At 38.6% G+C, this 19,055-nt stretch overlaps 1 protein-coding gene across 3 annotated transcripts; it reads right to left on the bottom strand.

Annotated features, from left to right (window-relative positions):
• Window positions 1-99: 99 nt before the first annotated feature.
• On the bottom strand, window positions 100-17,529 carry pir (pirin). 3 transcript variants are annotated; one of them, XM_072671257.1, is made up of 9 exons: window positions 17,225-17,529; window positions 16,934-17,026; window positions 14,232-14,312; window positions 12,233-12,439; window positions 10,895-10,979; window positions 4,156-4,200; window positions 2,601-2,683; window positions 2,437-2,503; window positions 100-571 (listed from the first exon to the last, which is right to left on the bottom strand). In XM_072671257.1, exons 1-9 carry the CDS (start codon window positions 17,315-17,317, stop codon window positions 453-455), a joined length of 873 nt encoding a protein of 290 aa, XP_072527358.1. In that variant the 5' UTR covers window positions 17,318-17,529; the 3' UTR covers window positions 100-452. The 3 variants fall into 3 exon arrangements, with proteins under 3 accessions (XP_072527358.1, XP_072527359.1, XP_072527360.1); XM_072671258.1 differs by having other exon boundaries at window positions 10,895-10,973; XM_072671259.1 differs by lacking the exon at window positions 16,934-17,026.
• Between the last annotated feature and the right edge of the window lie 1,526 nt (window positions 17,530-19,055).

Below are 19,055 nucleotides of genomic sequence, written 5' to 3'. Positions count from 1 at the left end.
CTCTTTTGCAAGGTGTGTACACTGTTGTGTGTGTGTGTGTATGTGCGTGACATCATTCAGAGGCAGCCCCAAAAATGAGTTTGAAACCTGAGACGAAAATTGGAGGAGGTTCTGATGCATTTTAATGGGTTGTAAGAGGAGCTACTCGCCTTGAAAGATTCCAAAAGCTCACCTTAAATGCTTCCCGAAAAGCATTATGATCCCACAATGAAATGTGATTGCATAAACAGATTCCAAACTGCTTGGTCATTAATGGAGAATGGCATGATTAATAAGAATTATGCTCAGAGCAAGCATGATTAACTGAGAAACCACTTCAAAAGAAAAGTCAATCATCAAGATCAAATAAATACATATCGTAAATAACAGAAAGTCATACAATAACTGAATCTAATACACACAAAAACAAATTTGCATACATCAGGAATTATCAAGACACTTAGAACTTAGGCTTAGAATCGTCCACCTATTTTTGATTGCCAGTGTTTGGCCCTTTCAAATCCATTAGTGCCTGTCCTATAGTCCCTGATGGTCTGCTCTATCTCCTCGTCTGTGGTCATGACGAACGGACCTGAAGTGGCAAAACATAGTCAAAGGTTATTACACATCTCAAGTGACTGTATAATGACATCTATACTACATACTTAAGTCTTGAAGTAATTATGGTTGCGCATTGCAAAGCAATTCGGCCTGATTGTGTGATGTGGGCTTGTATACAGCCTTTTGATCAGATGCTTGGTTTCTGCATAGCATGGTGTAACTTTTTCCCCCCATAGGAACATGTGTCTATAAACTTTTAAGGAAAAATTCTACATTCTGTATAGCTACAAACACCAAATTTAGCACAATGGTATAACTAATAGCATAGGAATGAATGGTGAAATGATCAAGATGTGATGGTACTCTCACACCAGCTTTCTCTCCATTGCTCCTCAGCACTGTCTGGAGGACTTTTTGGACCAACCATCTTTTGGGCAAAAGATGTGGCATCCAGTATTTTGGCAAATGTTTGTGGACACAGTTCTATTAGCAAAACGTATGGGATGAGCTTTTGGACCAATCATCTTTTGGGCAAAAGATGGCACCCCACATTGTACCACACACTTATACCAAAGCAACATCTTAGCAACCACAAGGCAACACCTATACCACAGCAACAACATAACAACCACCTGGAATACCGTAACAACCAGTGAGAACCACTTTAGCTGCACAACCATTGTAACCACTTTTCTAGTTAAACATGTTACATGTTACATTTACACCCCCCAAAATTAACATGCAGCTCAGCACTAGCAAAAGCCCTGGTTGAAGCTGTTGTTGATACTGCAGAGCAGTATATTATCTCCAAACGCTGCTAGTTATGGGAATATTGTTTTTTTTCCCTGACTTTTCCTGTGCCAGGGTCCAGAGAAGTGGGCATGCAATGAAGCAAAAGTCAAAGTTAGCAGACAAGGATTCACAGTAGGCTAAAAGCTATTACTTTTACCACCTCTGCTTTCTATTGTTGGCTTAATTGAAAACAAACTTGACTACCTCAGCTGAACCAAGCTGGAGCTAAACTCACATCTGAAAGCTTGGGAACTGGACAAAATAAAGTAAAATTGTTTATAAAGTCAGTAGAGGAGCTCCCTCGCATTCCCAGGCCTGTAATGCAACAGTTTTTCATTCTCGTATGTTTTTTGGGGGGTGGTTATGCCTTCAGTCTTGGCTCCACTAAATGAAATGCTCTGTGGGGTTCAGGGAAGGTATCTGAATGTTCTAAGGAATGTTTTGCCTTAGTAGGCTCGTCCAGGTTCCACTGCATGATAAAGCCCCATCGAGTATTGTTGACTCTCTGTAGTTTTCAACATCATTTTGCCTTGAGCCAGCCATTCAAGTCCATGCCACCATCTTTTACATATGAGGTAGTGCACGTTTATTGTAGTACAACACTGTATTGGACACACAATATTTTGGCTTCATTTTTGGACCTCATGTTAACAGACAACAATAATAAACTGCAGATGAAAATCCCACATCCCACATAAACTCTACATCCTTTGTTTGAGGTAGTGTGCATAAACTAATGATGCAATAAAAATCTTCCTAAAATGTGAGAGGGGAACACAGTTTTTAACATTATACATTTAACATGATAGTTTGCAATTTCATATTTATTTATTCATATTTTAATTACATATTTATTATCAAATGTGTTGGAAATCAGAGTCCAACAACAAGTCAGGTCGAGAGGAAGAAACTTTGAGGGGAATCAAGACTCAAAAGGGGAATCCACCCTCCACTGGTCGACACCAGAAAGCACAATAAAAAGCAAATGAACCCTTTCTATTTTATGTATATTTCCTATATTTTGACCCTACTGATCTCATTTAAGGTTTTTTTCTTATGCACTATGGGATCCTGCAGATGTATGTGTCCTGGAGCACATCCTACCATGCTGGACCACTGGTTCCTTAATAGGCTCTCCTGCAATCAGCACAAAATGTGCCTCCTCGGATGCCTAAATACAAAAGGTCTAGGTAAAACATAAATCAGATTTTATCGTGACCAGTGCAAACTAAAAACATGACAAAAGAATTAGCAAAATGCAAAAATACCTTATTTTCCAATTTGACACAGTCACCGCCTTCTAAAACCACAGTGTGGTGAGGCTCAATTTCTCTCAGATCTTCATCTGGTCCTAAAAAGGCAAGTACATTATTGAAAACATGCATTTGAATTTCATCCATGACATTTCAATTCCATAATTACGTAAAGTTGCCAGTAAAAATGGATTATATTATTATACGGCACTGGTAAACAATAGCCCAGTGGACATTTTTCGAGGTCAGATTGGCCACAAACCACAATGAGGTATGAATGTCTGGGCAGGAAACAAATATTTGCTAAGTGCAATTATTTTTCTTTGATATAAACCCTGACTTCATGTTTCGCTCGTTTTTCAGATGCAATGATTAGGGGTGGATGTCTTTATTAAATGCAGCTTTGCGCTTTGTTTGGTCTGAATGGTAATGTGGTGGTTACTTGAAACAACACAACTTTTAGACCAAAGAGACATCAGTTTTCCACGTCTATTTCCATGTCTGCAAACAATTACATCTAATGTAGATTACAGGAGCACATACAGTTTTTTTATGAAATTGTGTGATGGACTCAAAGAGGTCTCTGAAATTGCTTTTTATTTTCTCAATTTTTCAAACACCTGATACTGAAAGCCCTGGGGCAGATGTTTCGTATCAGATGCAGAACAGAAAGACCCCCTGTGTTTATGAATGGGCTAAACAGACCTTTCCTTATGCAAGACTGAAACTCATCTGTTTAAAAGATGATGAAGCCAAGTTACCAGAAAGCACAATGTCACAGTGTCCCCGACACTCCCTGCAGTCAAAACGCAACTCAGAATGTGTCTTAACATGCAGTACCAGATTCAAGACCACACTAACCGTACATTTGCCTCGCTGATGAAAACAATAACACTTTCCCTGGGAGGCACAAGAGACATTTGCAGTTTTTCCTTTACTGCTCATCAAGTATTAGGGCCTGAAATATGACACTACAGCAACCAGTGAGACATGAAAAATCATGCCATGGCTGATGCACTAAGCATGGCAAGGAGTAATTTTCTGGTAGACTGTTGTTTAGGACAGTATGAGGTACATTAGAACTACTCAACAAAACAAAAACCTTTAGCAGGCTTCTAAATTCATTATGCAATCTAAAGGATGCTGGACAGATTTCAAGAGGAGCCATGGTAGAAACATCTCGGCAGACTCTCCAGGTTGGAAAAAGAGACCAGTTAATGACCATGTATAAATCCACCTTCAAGCTGGAAGTCATCAAAACCAACTCAGTAAATCAACACTTCAAACATTTCTATCGTAATGCCGTTCCTCAGGCTGTGGGTTCAGTGTTGCCGTTGGAGCAAGATCATAGAGGCGCCCCTGATGGGTCTGTGCTCGAGGCCAAGAGAGGGAGAGGAAGTGGAAAATAATCAATCCAAAGCACCTGCTCGAACTTCCACAGAAGATGAGGCCCTGATACCGGAATTCCAAAAAAACAACAAAAAAGCCAGCGTCTGTATATTCCAGAATTTACACAAAAGCTGCCTTATGTTCCACACTTTCAGTAACTGTGAAGGAAGTCTGCACTCACCAGTGTGCAAGGATCCCGAGAGAGTATAGATAAAAGCAGTCCAACCTGGAGAGAAGAACAGAGGAAACCAAATACATTTCAAAAGATAAAAGAAAATAAAGCTTATTTTAATAAAGCTCATGAATAACTGTGACAAGGCACAGTCATATCAGGATATTATATAATAATAATTATACTATGACCTAACAGTGGGAATAACCACCCTTGGCTTGGATGACACTAATGCAATGTTGGTGGATGGACTGTATTAGGTGACGGAAGGTGTTCATTATAGAGGTTAACTGCTCCACAGTGGCACATCAATTGCTCTGTACCGCTCGCCAAAGTCGTTGTTTCCATCTGGCATCAATGGTCTGTGGAGCACAACTGTTATGCCGTTCTCCATTCTCTGTACACCTTACACCGAAATTAGCATCAATGGCCTGTGGAGAACCACTGTTATGCATTCAACACTGTTTTCCATTCTCTGTAACCCTTTACTATGGCGGCTCTAGAAGATCCCACAAAGTTCAGAGTTTTCAAGATGCTACCACACTTCACCCGGTACCCTTTTAGGATTCCCTTTTAAACCTTTGCTCATGACAATCGTTTTGCACTCTTCTACAACTGACTGATGTGCTCAGTTTTTAAATATGTTGCAAATCATCTGAGCCAAGGATGTTTATTACCACCATCAGGTACAGTTGAAACTAGAAGTTTACATACACTATATAAAAAGACACATATGCATTTTTTTCTTAATGTGTGACATGAAATCAGAATAAACTGTTTCCAGTTTTAGGTCAATTAGGATTACTAAAATTATTTCTATTTGCTAAATGCCAGAATAATGAGAGAGGGAATTTGTTATGGCAATTTTTATTACTTTCTACAAAGTCAAAAGTTGAAATACATTTCATTAGTATTTGGTACCATTGCCCTTAAACTGTATGACTTGGGTCAAACGTTTTGGATGTCCTTTCAAGCTTCGCACAATAGTTGGCAGGAATTTGCCCCATTCCTCCTGACAGAACTGGTGTAACTGAGCCATGTTTGTACGCCGCCTTGTTCGCACATGCCTTACCAGCTTCAGCCAGCATCTTCACAAGGTTATCTTGGCTGATTTCTTTCTACTTTCCATGATGTTACACAAAGAAGCAGTGTGTTTCAGGTGTGTCTTAAAATACATCCACAGGTGTGTCTCCAATTAACTCAGAAGCTTCCAAAGACATGACAAAGACATTACCATTACAAAGACAAAGACATTACCATATGGGCTTATTAATTACCATAAGGCATAGTAATCTTAGTGTATTTAAACATTTGACTTTGAAGAAAGTAATCAAATTTGCCATCAAAAAGTCCCTCTCTCATTATTCTAGCATTTAGCAAATAGAAATAATTTTGGTAATCCTAATTGACCTGTATTGAAAACAGGAAACGTTTATTTTGGTTTCATGTCAGACAGTGAGAAAAAAATGCATGTATTTTTATATAGTGTATGTAAACTTCTGGTTTCAACTGTAAGTGGTCATAATATTCTGATGCTAAACATAAAACTAAAACAGGTTAGAGGTGGCCAACATGACAAATTGTGATTTGGCATAGCTGCAGTTGATTTGACAAATTAGAAGACATTATAATATAATGTGTTTTGTAAACATATCGTAGACAAAATTAGCACAGAAAGAACACGGACCAATTGCGTGTTTTATTACAAAAAGAGCTTATTTTTGGGCTTGTTTAAATAGATTTAATGTGGATTTTTTTTTATCTGGCAGTTATATTTTCTTTGGTGTCTGTTTCAATTTATGAAACCTTAAAAAAAACGAAATATCATGGTGCATATTGTTTTTTGCAATAATGTCTTAAATAGGTATTAATATGAAGCCTCCAGATCTTTTTGATAAAATCCTGAAATGAGTTCGAATCCAGAGCTACTCCAGACTGATGTAATAAATAACCCACCCATCCACATGCCAGCACACCGCACACCACCCTGACACCATCAAAGTTATGACCCTACATGAGCATATGAGCTTGTGTTGTGCGTGTCATTTATTTTTCATTAACAACCTCATACCAGAAAACAAAAAAAAAAAATTGAATTCAAGCCTGTGTTTAGCTGATTCATTGTTGTCCAAAAGTTCGAAGGCAGTCTGAGGTAGTCCATTACTACAGCAGAACAATATATGAGTTTGGCACCATATATGAAGAAGTATAAACATACATACACATAATAAGACACTTAGCGGAGGTGAAATATTGCATAATCTAAACCAAAGCACTGATGTAATGAGAAACAAGCTGAAGTGAAAAAGCTTGGCTCAGGTGCCAGCGCACTAAGCGAACTATTCAACTAAATGCCTTGTAATCAGCAACAACAACAACAACAAAAAGAAAGTTACAGTTAAAGACAAAGTCCACCAACATTCATCCAGTCAATAAGTGATTTGATGTTAGGCAGTTCATTACAGGAAACCTAATCCAGATTTATTTACAGAGGTGATGACTGAAGCCAGGGTTTTCCTGATTAATTCAAAATAGAACTATTTGGCTACAATTAGCAAAACTATGTTGGACACAAAATAGGAATAGCATTGCATGAAAAGAGTGCACAAGAGTGGCTCCAGCATGCCTTGGGGCTGTACTGCTGCTAGTATTGGCTGTATTGTATGGGTGGATGGAAGAATGCTTTTCATAAACTATTCACAAACTACCACATGATCTTGGATGCAAATGTCAAACTGTTAAAAGGACGAAGCCTGGAATAGTGTGGTTTCCACAACAGGATAATGTTTCAAAACATACCTCAAAATCACCAGACTACCTGAAGAGGCACAAACTGAGGCTTGTGGAATGGCCCTCAAAGATCTGATCTTGATCTAAGTACCATAAGACAATTGTAAATAGACCTTATGCAGGTGACACAATTATATCTCTGAACTAGATACCTTCTGCAAAGAAAAGTAGGGAAACAATTAACTACAACATCTGAAAAACTAGCTCCTATAAAAACATTTGCAAAAAAGGCATGACTCTATTAGGTGCCCAAACCTTTGAAACTGGGCATTGGGATTTGTTAGAAATACCGTGTTTAATGTTTGTTTAGCCACAGAGGATGTGTTTACGTCTCAATAATAATCAGAATAAAACTGAACTTGTCCACTATGAATAACAGAAATAACGTGTGAAACCAAACCTTTATCTCAAAACTCGTATCCATTACCATTATATGTATTAAGGCATTTGGGATATCTCAACCTCTGTGAACAATTCAAACATAGATAATAATGTGCAAAATCTTTATATTCTAGTTATTTATTTATTTATTTATTTGTATTTTATCAATCACTGCAGACAAGTACTTATTTTGAGCTTCATTAGAGCTTTTTCTTTATTAATTTAAAGCATTTTATTTTTCAAGCTCAAAAAATACTTTCTGAAACTGTGGTTACTGAGCATAACCCTCAAGGACATTCGAGCAGTATGACTAATACTGCAGTGGCGTCCCAGGTTACTGCCAGGGCAGCGCTCACTCTTACCCAATCCACAGTGCTGTGGAAAAACAAAACCACAACACTAGAAAACCACTACTGTTTTTTTACACTGTCTAAATGTGAAAGTTGTTATGAGGAATACTTGTCTATTCGGTAAGAGAGACTTACCAGGGGTAGTGAGATAATAATTCCTCAGCACATAGAGAAGTAGGAATATAAATTGGTCAGTATTGCTAGTTGTTTCTAAAGTAAAGAGAATACACTGTTTTTTGTGGAAATAATGTGACTGAACTCAAAGCAGATGGTGCAAGAGTGTTTTATGGTTTTCTTCTTGATTTTACCATGGGGGGCTCTATGACTGTGATTTGATATTAATACATTCAGTCGTATTTTAATAGGCATTTCAGCCCAAATCAGTATTTAATATACTACTTATTATTTTATTTATGTAATAATTAGTTAATAATGGGTGGTACATGCAGCACATACATTTCATCTTCAGAGACCAGTAAATTTCTCAGTAAATTTGTTTTCTAAACAATACACAATCATATTGAATATTATGACCACTTAACTCTGCCCATTTTATCAGCTCCACTTACCATATAGGAGCATTGTGTAGTTTTATAACTACAGACTGTAGTCCATCTGTTTCTCTGAATACTCTGTTAGCCTCCTTTCATCCTGTTCTCCAATGGTCAGGACACTGTAGTGGCACTGACATGGTGGTGTGTTAGTTTGTGTTGCGGTGGTGGTATCAGTTTTTGAACACTGTGGCCACTCATTGTCCACTATAATAAACACTCTAGTTGGTTCGCATTGTTGATGTAAAGTCAGATGGAGACAGAAGCTCATCTGTTGCTTTACAGTTTGTGTTGGACATCCTTTAGTGCTTCATTCTGGTGCTTCTGAGCCACTCATACCAGCGCAATACACACTAACACGCTGCCACCATGTCTGTGTCACTGTAGTGCTGAGAATGACTCACCACCCAAATAATACCTGCTCTGTGGTGGTCCTGACCACTTAAAAACAAGGTGAAAGGAGGCTGACAAAGTGTGCAGAGAAACAGATGGATGACAGTAATTACTCTGTTATGACTGCGTTTATTACTATATTATATATTGTTTTCAGCCCAAGTACTCTTTCAAGTTTTACTTTGTCATCTATTACCTGAAAAACAATGTAAACAATCAAATTTACTGATGGACAATTAAGATAAAAATAAATTACCCGTTATAGCTAGTAATTACATAAACGTTTACTATCAATTACCTCAAAATACATGTTTGGGATGTCCTGCTATTATGGCACAACATGTCAATAAAATTGAAATCAAAATATCTTCGGTTTGAGCCTCTCTTTGGGGATTTAACCTGGATCATGGTCATTTTGTATGGACAAACCTTTTAACTTTTAGGACACAGAGAAAAGCCTGGACATTCTGTTCTGGAATGGGAACTCATTAACCGCTCATTAAAAGCAGTCAAGCAGTTCCACGCCATTATACTCCCTCCACCATATTTCCCAGTAAAGATGTGGTTGTGGTAGTACTCTGCTGCAAGTTTTTGCAATGGTTTGTACATTCAAAAAAGATACATTTTTGCCTTACCTTTTCCCAGTGTAATTAAACACTGTATGCAGCAAATTTAATAGTGTTGCTTTTTGTAGACAGTATTTTTTTCAATGGTAATCTCCCATGAACACATTTAAAAAAAATAATAAAGATACCTGTAGATTCTTGGCAATCAGCCCAGGGGACTCTCATGGACTTTTATTCTTTTTTTTAAGGCTTCTAGGATATGCCTCTGCACTGACCTTGTCCATTACTTATAGCAACAGCTCCTCTGATTATTTCTTCCATTTATAAAATGCTTTTTTTTTTTATGAGCCCGAACTCATCTAAAGTCAAAATCTCTTTTTGTCAGCATTATTGCACCCAAATCACGCAGACTGTATAAACTGCCTTATGCTCTGCCCAAGTGTGCCACCATGAGAACATGTAACTTGATCTGGCATGAAAGTTACCTTAACCTTGAATTTTTGGCCCTCAGCCTACTACAAGCATTGTACTTTTGGCCCTACTGAAAAACACATTTGCCCTAGTTTAAACTATTTGTTTAATAAGGACGTGGCATCGCAAAGTGTTATGTGTGTGAAGTAAGACTGTGATAAACGTTTATTTACTGTTACAATAGCTGCCTTTAAATATTATTGTGTGTAGAGGGTGACCTGCCTTAATGTGGGACACTGCCTAATGTGAGACACCTAAGCTCTATTTGGCGTAGGTCAAGCTGTGGTGCCATGTGATAAAAGAAATCACATTAGGCTAATTTACCCCACATTATTCACACTGACATTCAGATCATTTCATATGTGCTCATAACATTTTCACAATTGGATGAAGGTATTGCAGATTAAGACATTGAGTGGAATTTATGACTAATTTTCACTGTAAGAGCTGCCTCACACAGAAACTCTATTAAATTGAGTATGAGTTTTTTCGATGACCCAGATTTTTTCAGGCGCTAATAAATTCATTTAATGTGCATAATTAATCATTCCGCACATTACATTTCTTTAGGTATGGTGCTAGATCTCTAAAAGCAGCTCAAACAGATGACCAACAATCAATTTATGCAAGAGTGAATAATTGGAGCTATCCAGTTTCCACTTTTCCCAAAATTAAATTTCCAGCTTTTTGGTTGTGTTTGGCTATTTTGCAAAGCTTAAAGGATATCTATTTGAACTGAGACATTTACCCTTGGGATGGGCAATATGACAATATATTATTGTGATATCACAACATAAATTGTGATAAATAATGTTATTGTGATACAAGCAAGCATATTGTGGTTATTGTCAGTGTTTAAAGAACTGCAAATTTCATTACAGTGAGTGTAATTAGTGCTGTTCAATAAGATTTAGTATGGGAGAGTATTTGAGTAGCAGTAATTAAGAATCTAATGCTACTGATGCATTTAGTTTAAAAAAAAACACAATAATTAATTGATTAAATATTGGGGAGACAAACATATTGTTCACCACTTCAATTTGTTTGCGGAACAAATCACGTCATTAAAAATAATCAAGTTGTGCCTGGTGTGTACTGTGTAATGCACATCATGTTCTCCAACAGCCTTCAGCTAGGGATGCTTCCCTAGTTTGACATGTACACTAGGCCAAAGTACATAAGGTGCTAAAAAAAAAATTTGGAACCTGTTTGTCCCTGAACAGAAGAAATAAACCCCAAATCATACCTGCAGGCACTGGTTGCACATGTTTTGCACCCTCTTTGAGCCTGAAGTCGAGAAAAGCTGTTGGAGTTCTGGTGTAAATCTTTGACTGAAAGCAAAACAACAACAACAAAAAAACATACATAGGTTGTTTTTTCTTCTCAAACACATTACAACCTACAGCCTCCTCTAAATGGAACAAAAATTCTTATGATATTGCTATACACTGAATTCCAGCTTTGATTTCTGGATATTCACAGTATATCTAGATGGATTAAACAACTTGGAAACTTTCATTTAAATCAAAATATCTTTCAAGTGACCACAAATTCTTGTTGGCCATATGTGCCCTGGTAGCTCTAAATGTTTATGGACTGATGCGACTAAGATTATCCCCTTCCTGAAATAGTGGAAAGGTCAAGCTGTGGCTAAAGAATCTGCTCATGATCCAAACATAAGAGCCCATCATTCAAACATGGTGGAGGTAGTGTCATGGTTGGGGCTTGCATGGCTGCTTCTGAAATTGGCTTATTAATCTTTCACGATGGTAGCAGCAGACTGTCTGGAGCAAATCTACCAAAAATACACCAATTTACAGTGAAATAAATCCAGTCTAATTAGGGGTGCACTTCTTGCAGCAAGGCAATAACCTAAAACACACTGCCAATAGACAGAAAGAAGCTGCAGTAGAAGCCTTAGAAAGCATCACAAAAGAAGAATGCAACAGTTTGGTTATGTCACTGAGCTGCTTACTTGCTTGCAGTTAGTGCAAGAAAGGAGTATACAAATCAAATATTATTCTGTTCCTATATTTTTGTTCATCTTTATGATCTTAATAATAAAACAACTGGTTTTGCTGTTCCAGTACTTTTATAGGAGACAGTCTATTACAAGACTTTTGTGACCACATTGGTTTTATTCATTTCAACTGTTTTATTCTTCCTACAGCCTGACATAAAACAACCTGTACCATTCTTTAACAGCTGTGGTAACAGCAAGCGTCTGGTTTCAGTCAACAGCTGGTTGGCTGACCTACATTAAACTCGAGTACTAGGTCAATCCCACTCTTTTCAGCCTTACAGGAACCCGACTACGCAAGTTCACATTAAAACATTAAAAACCCACTTCCACCAAAATCTGCTCCCAATTTCCTGCTTTTGTCTGATAATCGAGCAGCTAAGGACGTCCGTATGGCTGTGGTTTGTGAGATGAACTTCGAGATCAGACTCTAAATCAGACGGGAGGACTTGACTGGGACATTAAGGGCTGGGTTTCTGGACAGTCTTTGTAAATTACTTTGTTAATGGTGACTGAAAACTGGGATCACACATCTTGAGGCCACCTTGGCTGTCCCACCCTCACCTTCACCCCGAGGGCCTCTCCCGATATCACAGCCACGGTCACTCCATCTTTGCTGGGTTTAGGAATTTGTCTGCTCTTTAGTTCCTGGTACTGGGGCTCCACCATCTTATCTGCCCTGCGCAGGTTCACCCACAGCTGCAGGCCGTATATGGGCTCTTCTGACATGGGCATCTCTGCATGGACCACCCCACGTCCTGCAGTCATCCACTGCCGCCACCACCACACACACAAAAAAAAAAAAAAACACACACACAGAGATGCACCCTGGGTTACAAACAGGGTTGGGCAGTGATGTAGAACATTTACTTTAACCTTTTCCAATCTTTTTACATCAACATTTAATAAATTAACTATTATTTACTTTTTCCTGTAAAGTTGCCATTTTGGAAATAAGGCTTTGTTCCGGTAGCAATGGTACACTTTATGGACAAAAGTATTGGGACACACCTCTTAATTACTGAGTTCAGGTGTTTTCTTCAAGTGGAAGTGTTTAGGAACCACAGCAACTCAGCCATGAAGTGACAGACCACGTAAAGTTACACAATGGGTTCACCGAGTGCTAAGGCCTGCTGTAAAAACATTAAAGGGGGACCAACTTCATATTCCTATAGATTTAGAATGGGATATCATAAAAGTTCTTGTGGGTGTAATGTGTAGGTGTCCCAATACATTTGTCCTAATAGTGCATAAAAAAATGCCACAAAGAGTTTTTTTTTACAGGCAATCAGTAATTAAACACATTTTGAAGTAACCTTCCCAACCTGGGTTACAAACAATATTTAGAAATGATCACAGCTGAGGATTGGGGTTAAGTCTAATGTTAAACCTTTTCATTTGAATTAAATTACCTTCATTCAATTCTAGTTTTACTCTATTTCACTGCAATAGTGACTGCTTGAGTTATTCCAGTGGCATATAATAGGCTCATAACCTGAAGCACAGCTCAGCCAATATAACACAGCAAAGCACTATTACTCTTACAGTGATCCCCCAATAAAACTACTGGGCTGCTCTGGGGCTACCCGGGCTGAGAGTTTTTACAAAGTACCAAATGACGGCAAATGTGATCTTTAACGTCTAACAAAGAGCAGGTCTTAGGGGATTAACTCACTTCAGTTTAAAATGAACCACTGGAGTTTTACAACCACATCTTAATGTGCCTATGTGCCTTCGGGGCCTCTCTCTTACTCTCCCTCTCTCTTGCTCTCTATCTCTCTTTCTCTCTCTTTCTCTCTCCCTCTCCCTCTCTTTCACTTTATTTCCCTCGCTCTCGTTTACTGGAAATTTCCATCCATGCGTCCAAAGCTGTAGCACTGTGGAGGAAGACTCCGTGGTTTGAGTTATGGAGAGAAATCCAGTCAGCAGCTTTCTTAACTCCTTCCTCTGCACTCTTGAGGTTAGCTGAGTGGTGCTAAGTGCCTGACAGGAGAAGCCCAACCGAGACAGAAGCAGGCTCCGCTATAGTTAAGCCAAGGCCTGAGGCCTACAGATATATCAAAGGCCCATTAGGGAACATTGCCTCTCTGACCCAAGAAAAAGAGAGACACAGCTTTACCAACAGTGGGAACACAGGAAATGAGGGTGCATGTGTGTGCAAGTATGCCAATGGGTACACAATTTATCCTATCTGTGAGTCCTAATGCACGATTTTATAACTAAATGATTAAACTACTAAAGCACTGGCAAGTTCATTTCAATTCACACACTAAATTCCTAAAGCCATATAACAGTCATAATTATACATTTATACATTTCATGATTATATGCATTTCTGAGATTCAGCATCCACTGTAATGCACTTCATCTCAAATCCCTGCTTTGGCTTTATCTGTTTTGCCATTTCATCTCCATTTTTGTCCGTTTTTACTTTTCTCCATCATTTAAACCCTGTAGCTGCTCTGTCTGTTCTGAATGCTCTAAATTACTCAGAACTCCTAATTTACAGTAACTTCCATTCAAATTTAGAAACCTTTCTGCCTCCTTGATGAGAGTGGTCTACCTGCAAATCCCCAGCTTCGAGTTTCCCAGAGTGTCCACAGAAATCCTCATGAGCCGACTCACCACTCAGGAGATAGGTTACCTGTGGAGAGAACAAAGGTTGAAATCACAGCATCCCTGAATACAGTGCATAGTCTACAGCTCTCTAAACTGACAGTGAGTCCAAAAAACTGGAGAGAACATTCAATAAACATTTAACTTTTCTATTGCTGGAGAAAGAACAGCTCGTAAAAGAGAGAACTTGTGCAATAAATACTGAAGCATGGAAAAGTAGTTTGATTTATTCGTGATTTAGACCATGGCAAGCAGTCCAAGTTGTTTTGTTTATGGGGAAGGCAAAATATATTTTAATGGCTGCTTTAGTGAAAGAGACTAGATGAAAAAAAATGGCAGGAAGAATTCAGAAAGCCCTGAAAGGGAGAAGAAATGCAAATAAGCATATCCATAAGAACAGACAATAACATTTATTATAATTTAATTTAAAATCTACAGCACCACAAGGAATTTAAAATTAAACAATCAAGATATGATTATGAAACATGGTATGATATGATTGAAACAGGCTCAAACATAACTGAACAAATGAATAAAATGATAATTAAAATTATATTTTTAATGATTGGAAGTAAATTCCCCTGAAGTCAGAAAGCCATTGACACCATCACTTGCTGAGATTCCTCCCTTGAGAACTTCAGTTGCTATTTATTTGTGGGTCTTTCTGCCTTTTTTAATATCATAAAGTTTCAGCAAAAAATCTAAGAAAATGATTATAGGCCTTTGGGGGACATGTAGGAAGTTGGGTCAGAGGTTAACATTTGTCCCACCGGAGGCCCTGCTGACTTCCAGCTGGGAGAGTCCTGTGATCTCAATACACAGCTGTGATTTTGCCATCATGTGACTGCTCATGAGCAAACACACCTGTGCCATACAGCATCCAGTAATACCACAAGCTTGAAAGGCAAGATCATAATTCCCACACTATGAGGTATTACGACTTATGAACAGTGGTCTAATACTGTATATAAAAAATATACAGTATACAAAATAATACAGTGTAAAAAATATACTAGTCAAAGAGATGATAAGGACTTAAGTACTATATTTAGATCTTAGAGTTATCAAAATATAGAATACATACTTAAATTTATTCATTATGTATTATATAAAGACGTACTGTTCACTCTGCAGTTCATCCGGTCTGCATATGCAAAATAAGCTGCAAAATAAACTTTGAATAACCATGCTTGTGGTGATCCTTATAACACATCTGACCACCCCTTCAGCTCCCGTTTAGCTTCTGAGGTAGCTAGTTAATAACAGCTAATCTGAATGACATAACATCCAGTGTTGGGTTTTCTTTCCATTTCTTTCCATTTCCAGCAGGATGCAAGATATGGCATTTCTTGCTCCAGGGCTCCCCCTACAGTCAGGAAGAGTAGTTTGCACTTTGAGACACCTCCAAATGACCTGCTTTACATATGAATTTCTAGACTAGTGTTTCTCAACCTTGGACCCAGGGAAATCCTGCCCTGCACATTTTAGTGCTTTCCCTGCTTACCTGGTTTGAACTAACCAGCACATTAACAAGCCCTTTTAAAGATACAGGGGGTGTGTTAAAATTGGGAGTCCACTAAAACATGCAGGGCCGAGGTTGAGAATCACTGTTCTAGACAAGCAGAGAGACACAGGACCAGCACTAAAATGTGGACTGAGGCTAAATGTATTTTTACAGGATTTTTACATTAGAAATAACAGTTTAACTCACTTGTGATAACGAAAACAGCACCTCCGTCATCGCTACTCTGGCTACTACTGCTTAACCCAAGTAATATCTACCGCATCAGTCCACATACTTTCCATTACAGTTCTGTATCTCTCAGCTTCTCAACAAATTCTTGCAAAATTACCTTCTTAATAGGTGTTGCAAAGCTTGAATTGAATTGAGACCTAAAGCAAGAAATACCAATAAAAGTAAATCTGATTAAATCAAACCCTGAAAATTTGTCCTAATTTCATGACCCTGACCTCAACACTGAGAATTAAACATATTTCACCGGGTAGTTTGTAAATAAATAAAGCATGTGTATATACAAAATCACATAGTGTCACATATTTATGATTCTACACCATTTGTAGATCATTATTTACATTTAAGCACAGTTGTGACATTGGCCATGTTCAGACACGTGTCTTAAGATATGCACACGGGACTGTTGAGAATAGTTGTGTAATATCTAGTACTTAATCTTTGAAACAATTTATCTCTGCTGCCTAAAATCTTAGACTTGCCTGTCTGGTTTCCTTAGGAAGTCCAAAATTTCAACACAGATGTTCCTTTTTAATATTTTATTTTAATGTCTCATGTACAACTCTTTTAGAAAATGTGTCACGCATTCATAAATGAGTCACACAATGAGAGCTTTTTATGCTTTAAAAAAAATTTAGTGTGTTAATATTAGCTTTCCTTCCTAACCTAGAAGTGCCTGTAATGAAATGTTTCCGTTTGCGCTTCTAGTGTGACCTCTAGTGACGACACGCAGACGCGCAGGCTGCAGCCGGGGCTGAGTCACATTGAGTCACAAGAGGCACACACACGCATACACGCAAGCGCGCGCACGGAGGTTAATGAAAGGAGAATGAGGCTTGACCAGCTGTTATCAGCACAAAGTGCTAAAATGTAAACAAAAGACATGGCCTACGTACCGTCTCAAATCCGCGATGAGGGTGATCAGGGAAGCCTGCCGGCTTGCTCACACGAAACTCATCCAACATCAGAAACGGATCCAAATTCTTCAGCTAAGAAGAAGACACCGGACTCCATTTAACCTTACAACGTCCAGACTGACACGTTTCTACTCGTACCAGCAGCAGCACTACATAAAACGCATAGCTAGCTAGGTTAGTGTCTCGATAATCGCCCATCACATCCTCCCGTCCAAATGTCATGCGCACATAATTGTTTGGCTACTTTAACGAATCTTAAGTCATACTTACTTCTCTGCGTCCGATGCTCCTTCGGACTTTTGCACCGACTCCTTCGGACTGCTCGACGCTTAAAACAACGGTACCAACTTTTCTCGCCTTCATTCTGCAAAATCTGTCCGCGTAAAACTCTGCTGCGGGGGAACGGGCCTGCAGGACTTGAGACTTGTGATTTTTAGTAACTTGTGAGGCTTCAGTCTCAATTGCTGACAAGTGATTAAAACCATTAAGCTCTATTTAAAAGCAAAACCAAAAATGTTGCAGGGAAAGAAGAAGGCGTAACTGTGTTTACATTGCTGCTGCTCGTTGTTGACAGGCTACCGGCGGAGCAAGTGGAGCTCTGATAGGCTGCTGAAGTCACGTGGGAGTGGAGGCTTAACAGGGACATAGCAAGTCAGAATGACTCATGAATAAATGACAGAGTCTGGCGGAGTGGAGGGAAAGTCGATTCGTCCTGACGAAACGTGTTCACGATCACTTTGTCGTTTCTTAACTGCAGAGGATTTTACTCGTTTGCAGTACAAGCTTTTCATCACATTAGAAACGCAGATGCTGATTCGTCTGGGCTGCATGTTTGGCAGACTGTCTTTCGAGTTCCGAGTGAGAAGAGAGAAAGTTCGGCTCATGTTAAAGTGATTGTTGTCTAAATTTGGATTTCGATTTGTGCATATTTGTCACACTTAGTTATTTGGATACTAAAGCCCCCCGCCTCTAAAAAAAAAAAAAAACGATATGCAGTAAAGTAAATATAGTGTTTTTTAAATGACCATTCAACTGAACGAATAATGTTACCCAGCAAGTGCAACACAAACTATATATTCTCATACTGGATTTGTTATGGAGAACAGTGACCTTCTTACATCTGGTAGTGGCAGAACCTGTGGCATGTAATGTATAAACAGAGACGTTACAAATGAGGAGACCGGCCAATGGATGAAATATGGATAGGAGTTCTCGTGGTGCTCAAGGTGGCGTCTGTTTACGGATAAAGCCCCGCCCTTCAGCAAAATGAGCCAATCAGCTTGCTAGCGGAGAAGGGTCGACCGGTGCTTGGGAGAAAGTCCCTCCTCAGTGTGGAGATCTGGGCAAGCGCAGCAACCAGAACAAGCCGAAAAAACGCTTGAGATTTATTGAGCCAAACGATTAAAACTATGGGCGAAGTTTTTGACAGATTTTTTCAGTGTTTAATTGCAGTTGTTAATGCTTAAGATGATTAAGGGGGCAATTACCTTTTCACAAGGATGATGCAAAAAAACTTTCGTAAATGAAATTAATATATTACAAAAAAGTGGCAGACATGTTTCTTTCCACAATTTAATATTAGTTTAAGGGTTTAAGAGTGTTCTTGCCTTCTTAGCCCCCCCCCCCCTCCCCCTCACATTTCTGTGTGATTATACACTAAAATTAATTATAAATTATTTCTACACAACCATATTATTGCCTCTCTTTTTCCCTTAGAATGAAAAGGACAGTTTTGCTTTATCATGCCTTTAAGATTTGTATGGGCTGAAATGCTTATAACTTCACAGAGGATGTAGCTAAACTGATACAGCTATCAAATATAAAAATATGTCTTTTATTTCAGAAAATGTAAATGAATGTTTTCCATTAGATTATTAGATTTTACATAATTTCTTCATCATTATTATAATCATACCTTGTTCTCTGTGTATTGCTCTCAGGCCAACTGAAGCTGGTCAAGCTGGTTATGCTGGAGCACCAGCAGATAGCATGTTCTTGTTTTCATTTGCCGGTTCAGCTGGTCTACCAACCTGACACAACCTGTCCACACTGTCCAGCATGACCATGTTGATTTACCAGCATAACCAGCCTGACCATTGTG

The sequence above is a fragment of the Salminus brasiliensis genome, chromosome 25 (assembly GCF_030463535.1).
Source record: "Salminus brasiliensis chromosome 25, fSalBra1.hap2, whole genome shotgun sequence".
Classification (NCBI taxonomy): Eukaryota; Metazoa; Chordata; class Actinopteri; order Characiformes; family Bryconidae; genus Salminus; species Salminus brasiliensis.
Note: the sequence above shows the minus strand (reverse complement) of the source record. Positions and strands in the feature narration are given on the sequence as shown.

Coding starts and splice junctions, on each gene's coding strand:
- pir (XM_072671257.1), bottom strand. CDS start 17,317: ATGAAGGCGAGAAAAGTTGGTACCGTTGTTTTAAGCGTCGAGCAGTCC. Junction 14,313..16,933: donor CTCATCGCGGATTTGAGACG/GTACGTAGGCCA, acceptor TTCTCTCCACAG/GTAACCTATCTCCTGAGTGG. Junction 12,440..14,231: donor TCGAAGCTGGGGATTTGCAG/GTAGACCACTCT, acceptor TGGTGGCGGCAG/TGGATGACTGCAGGACGTGG.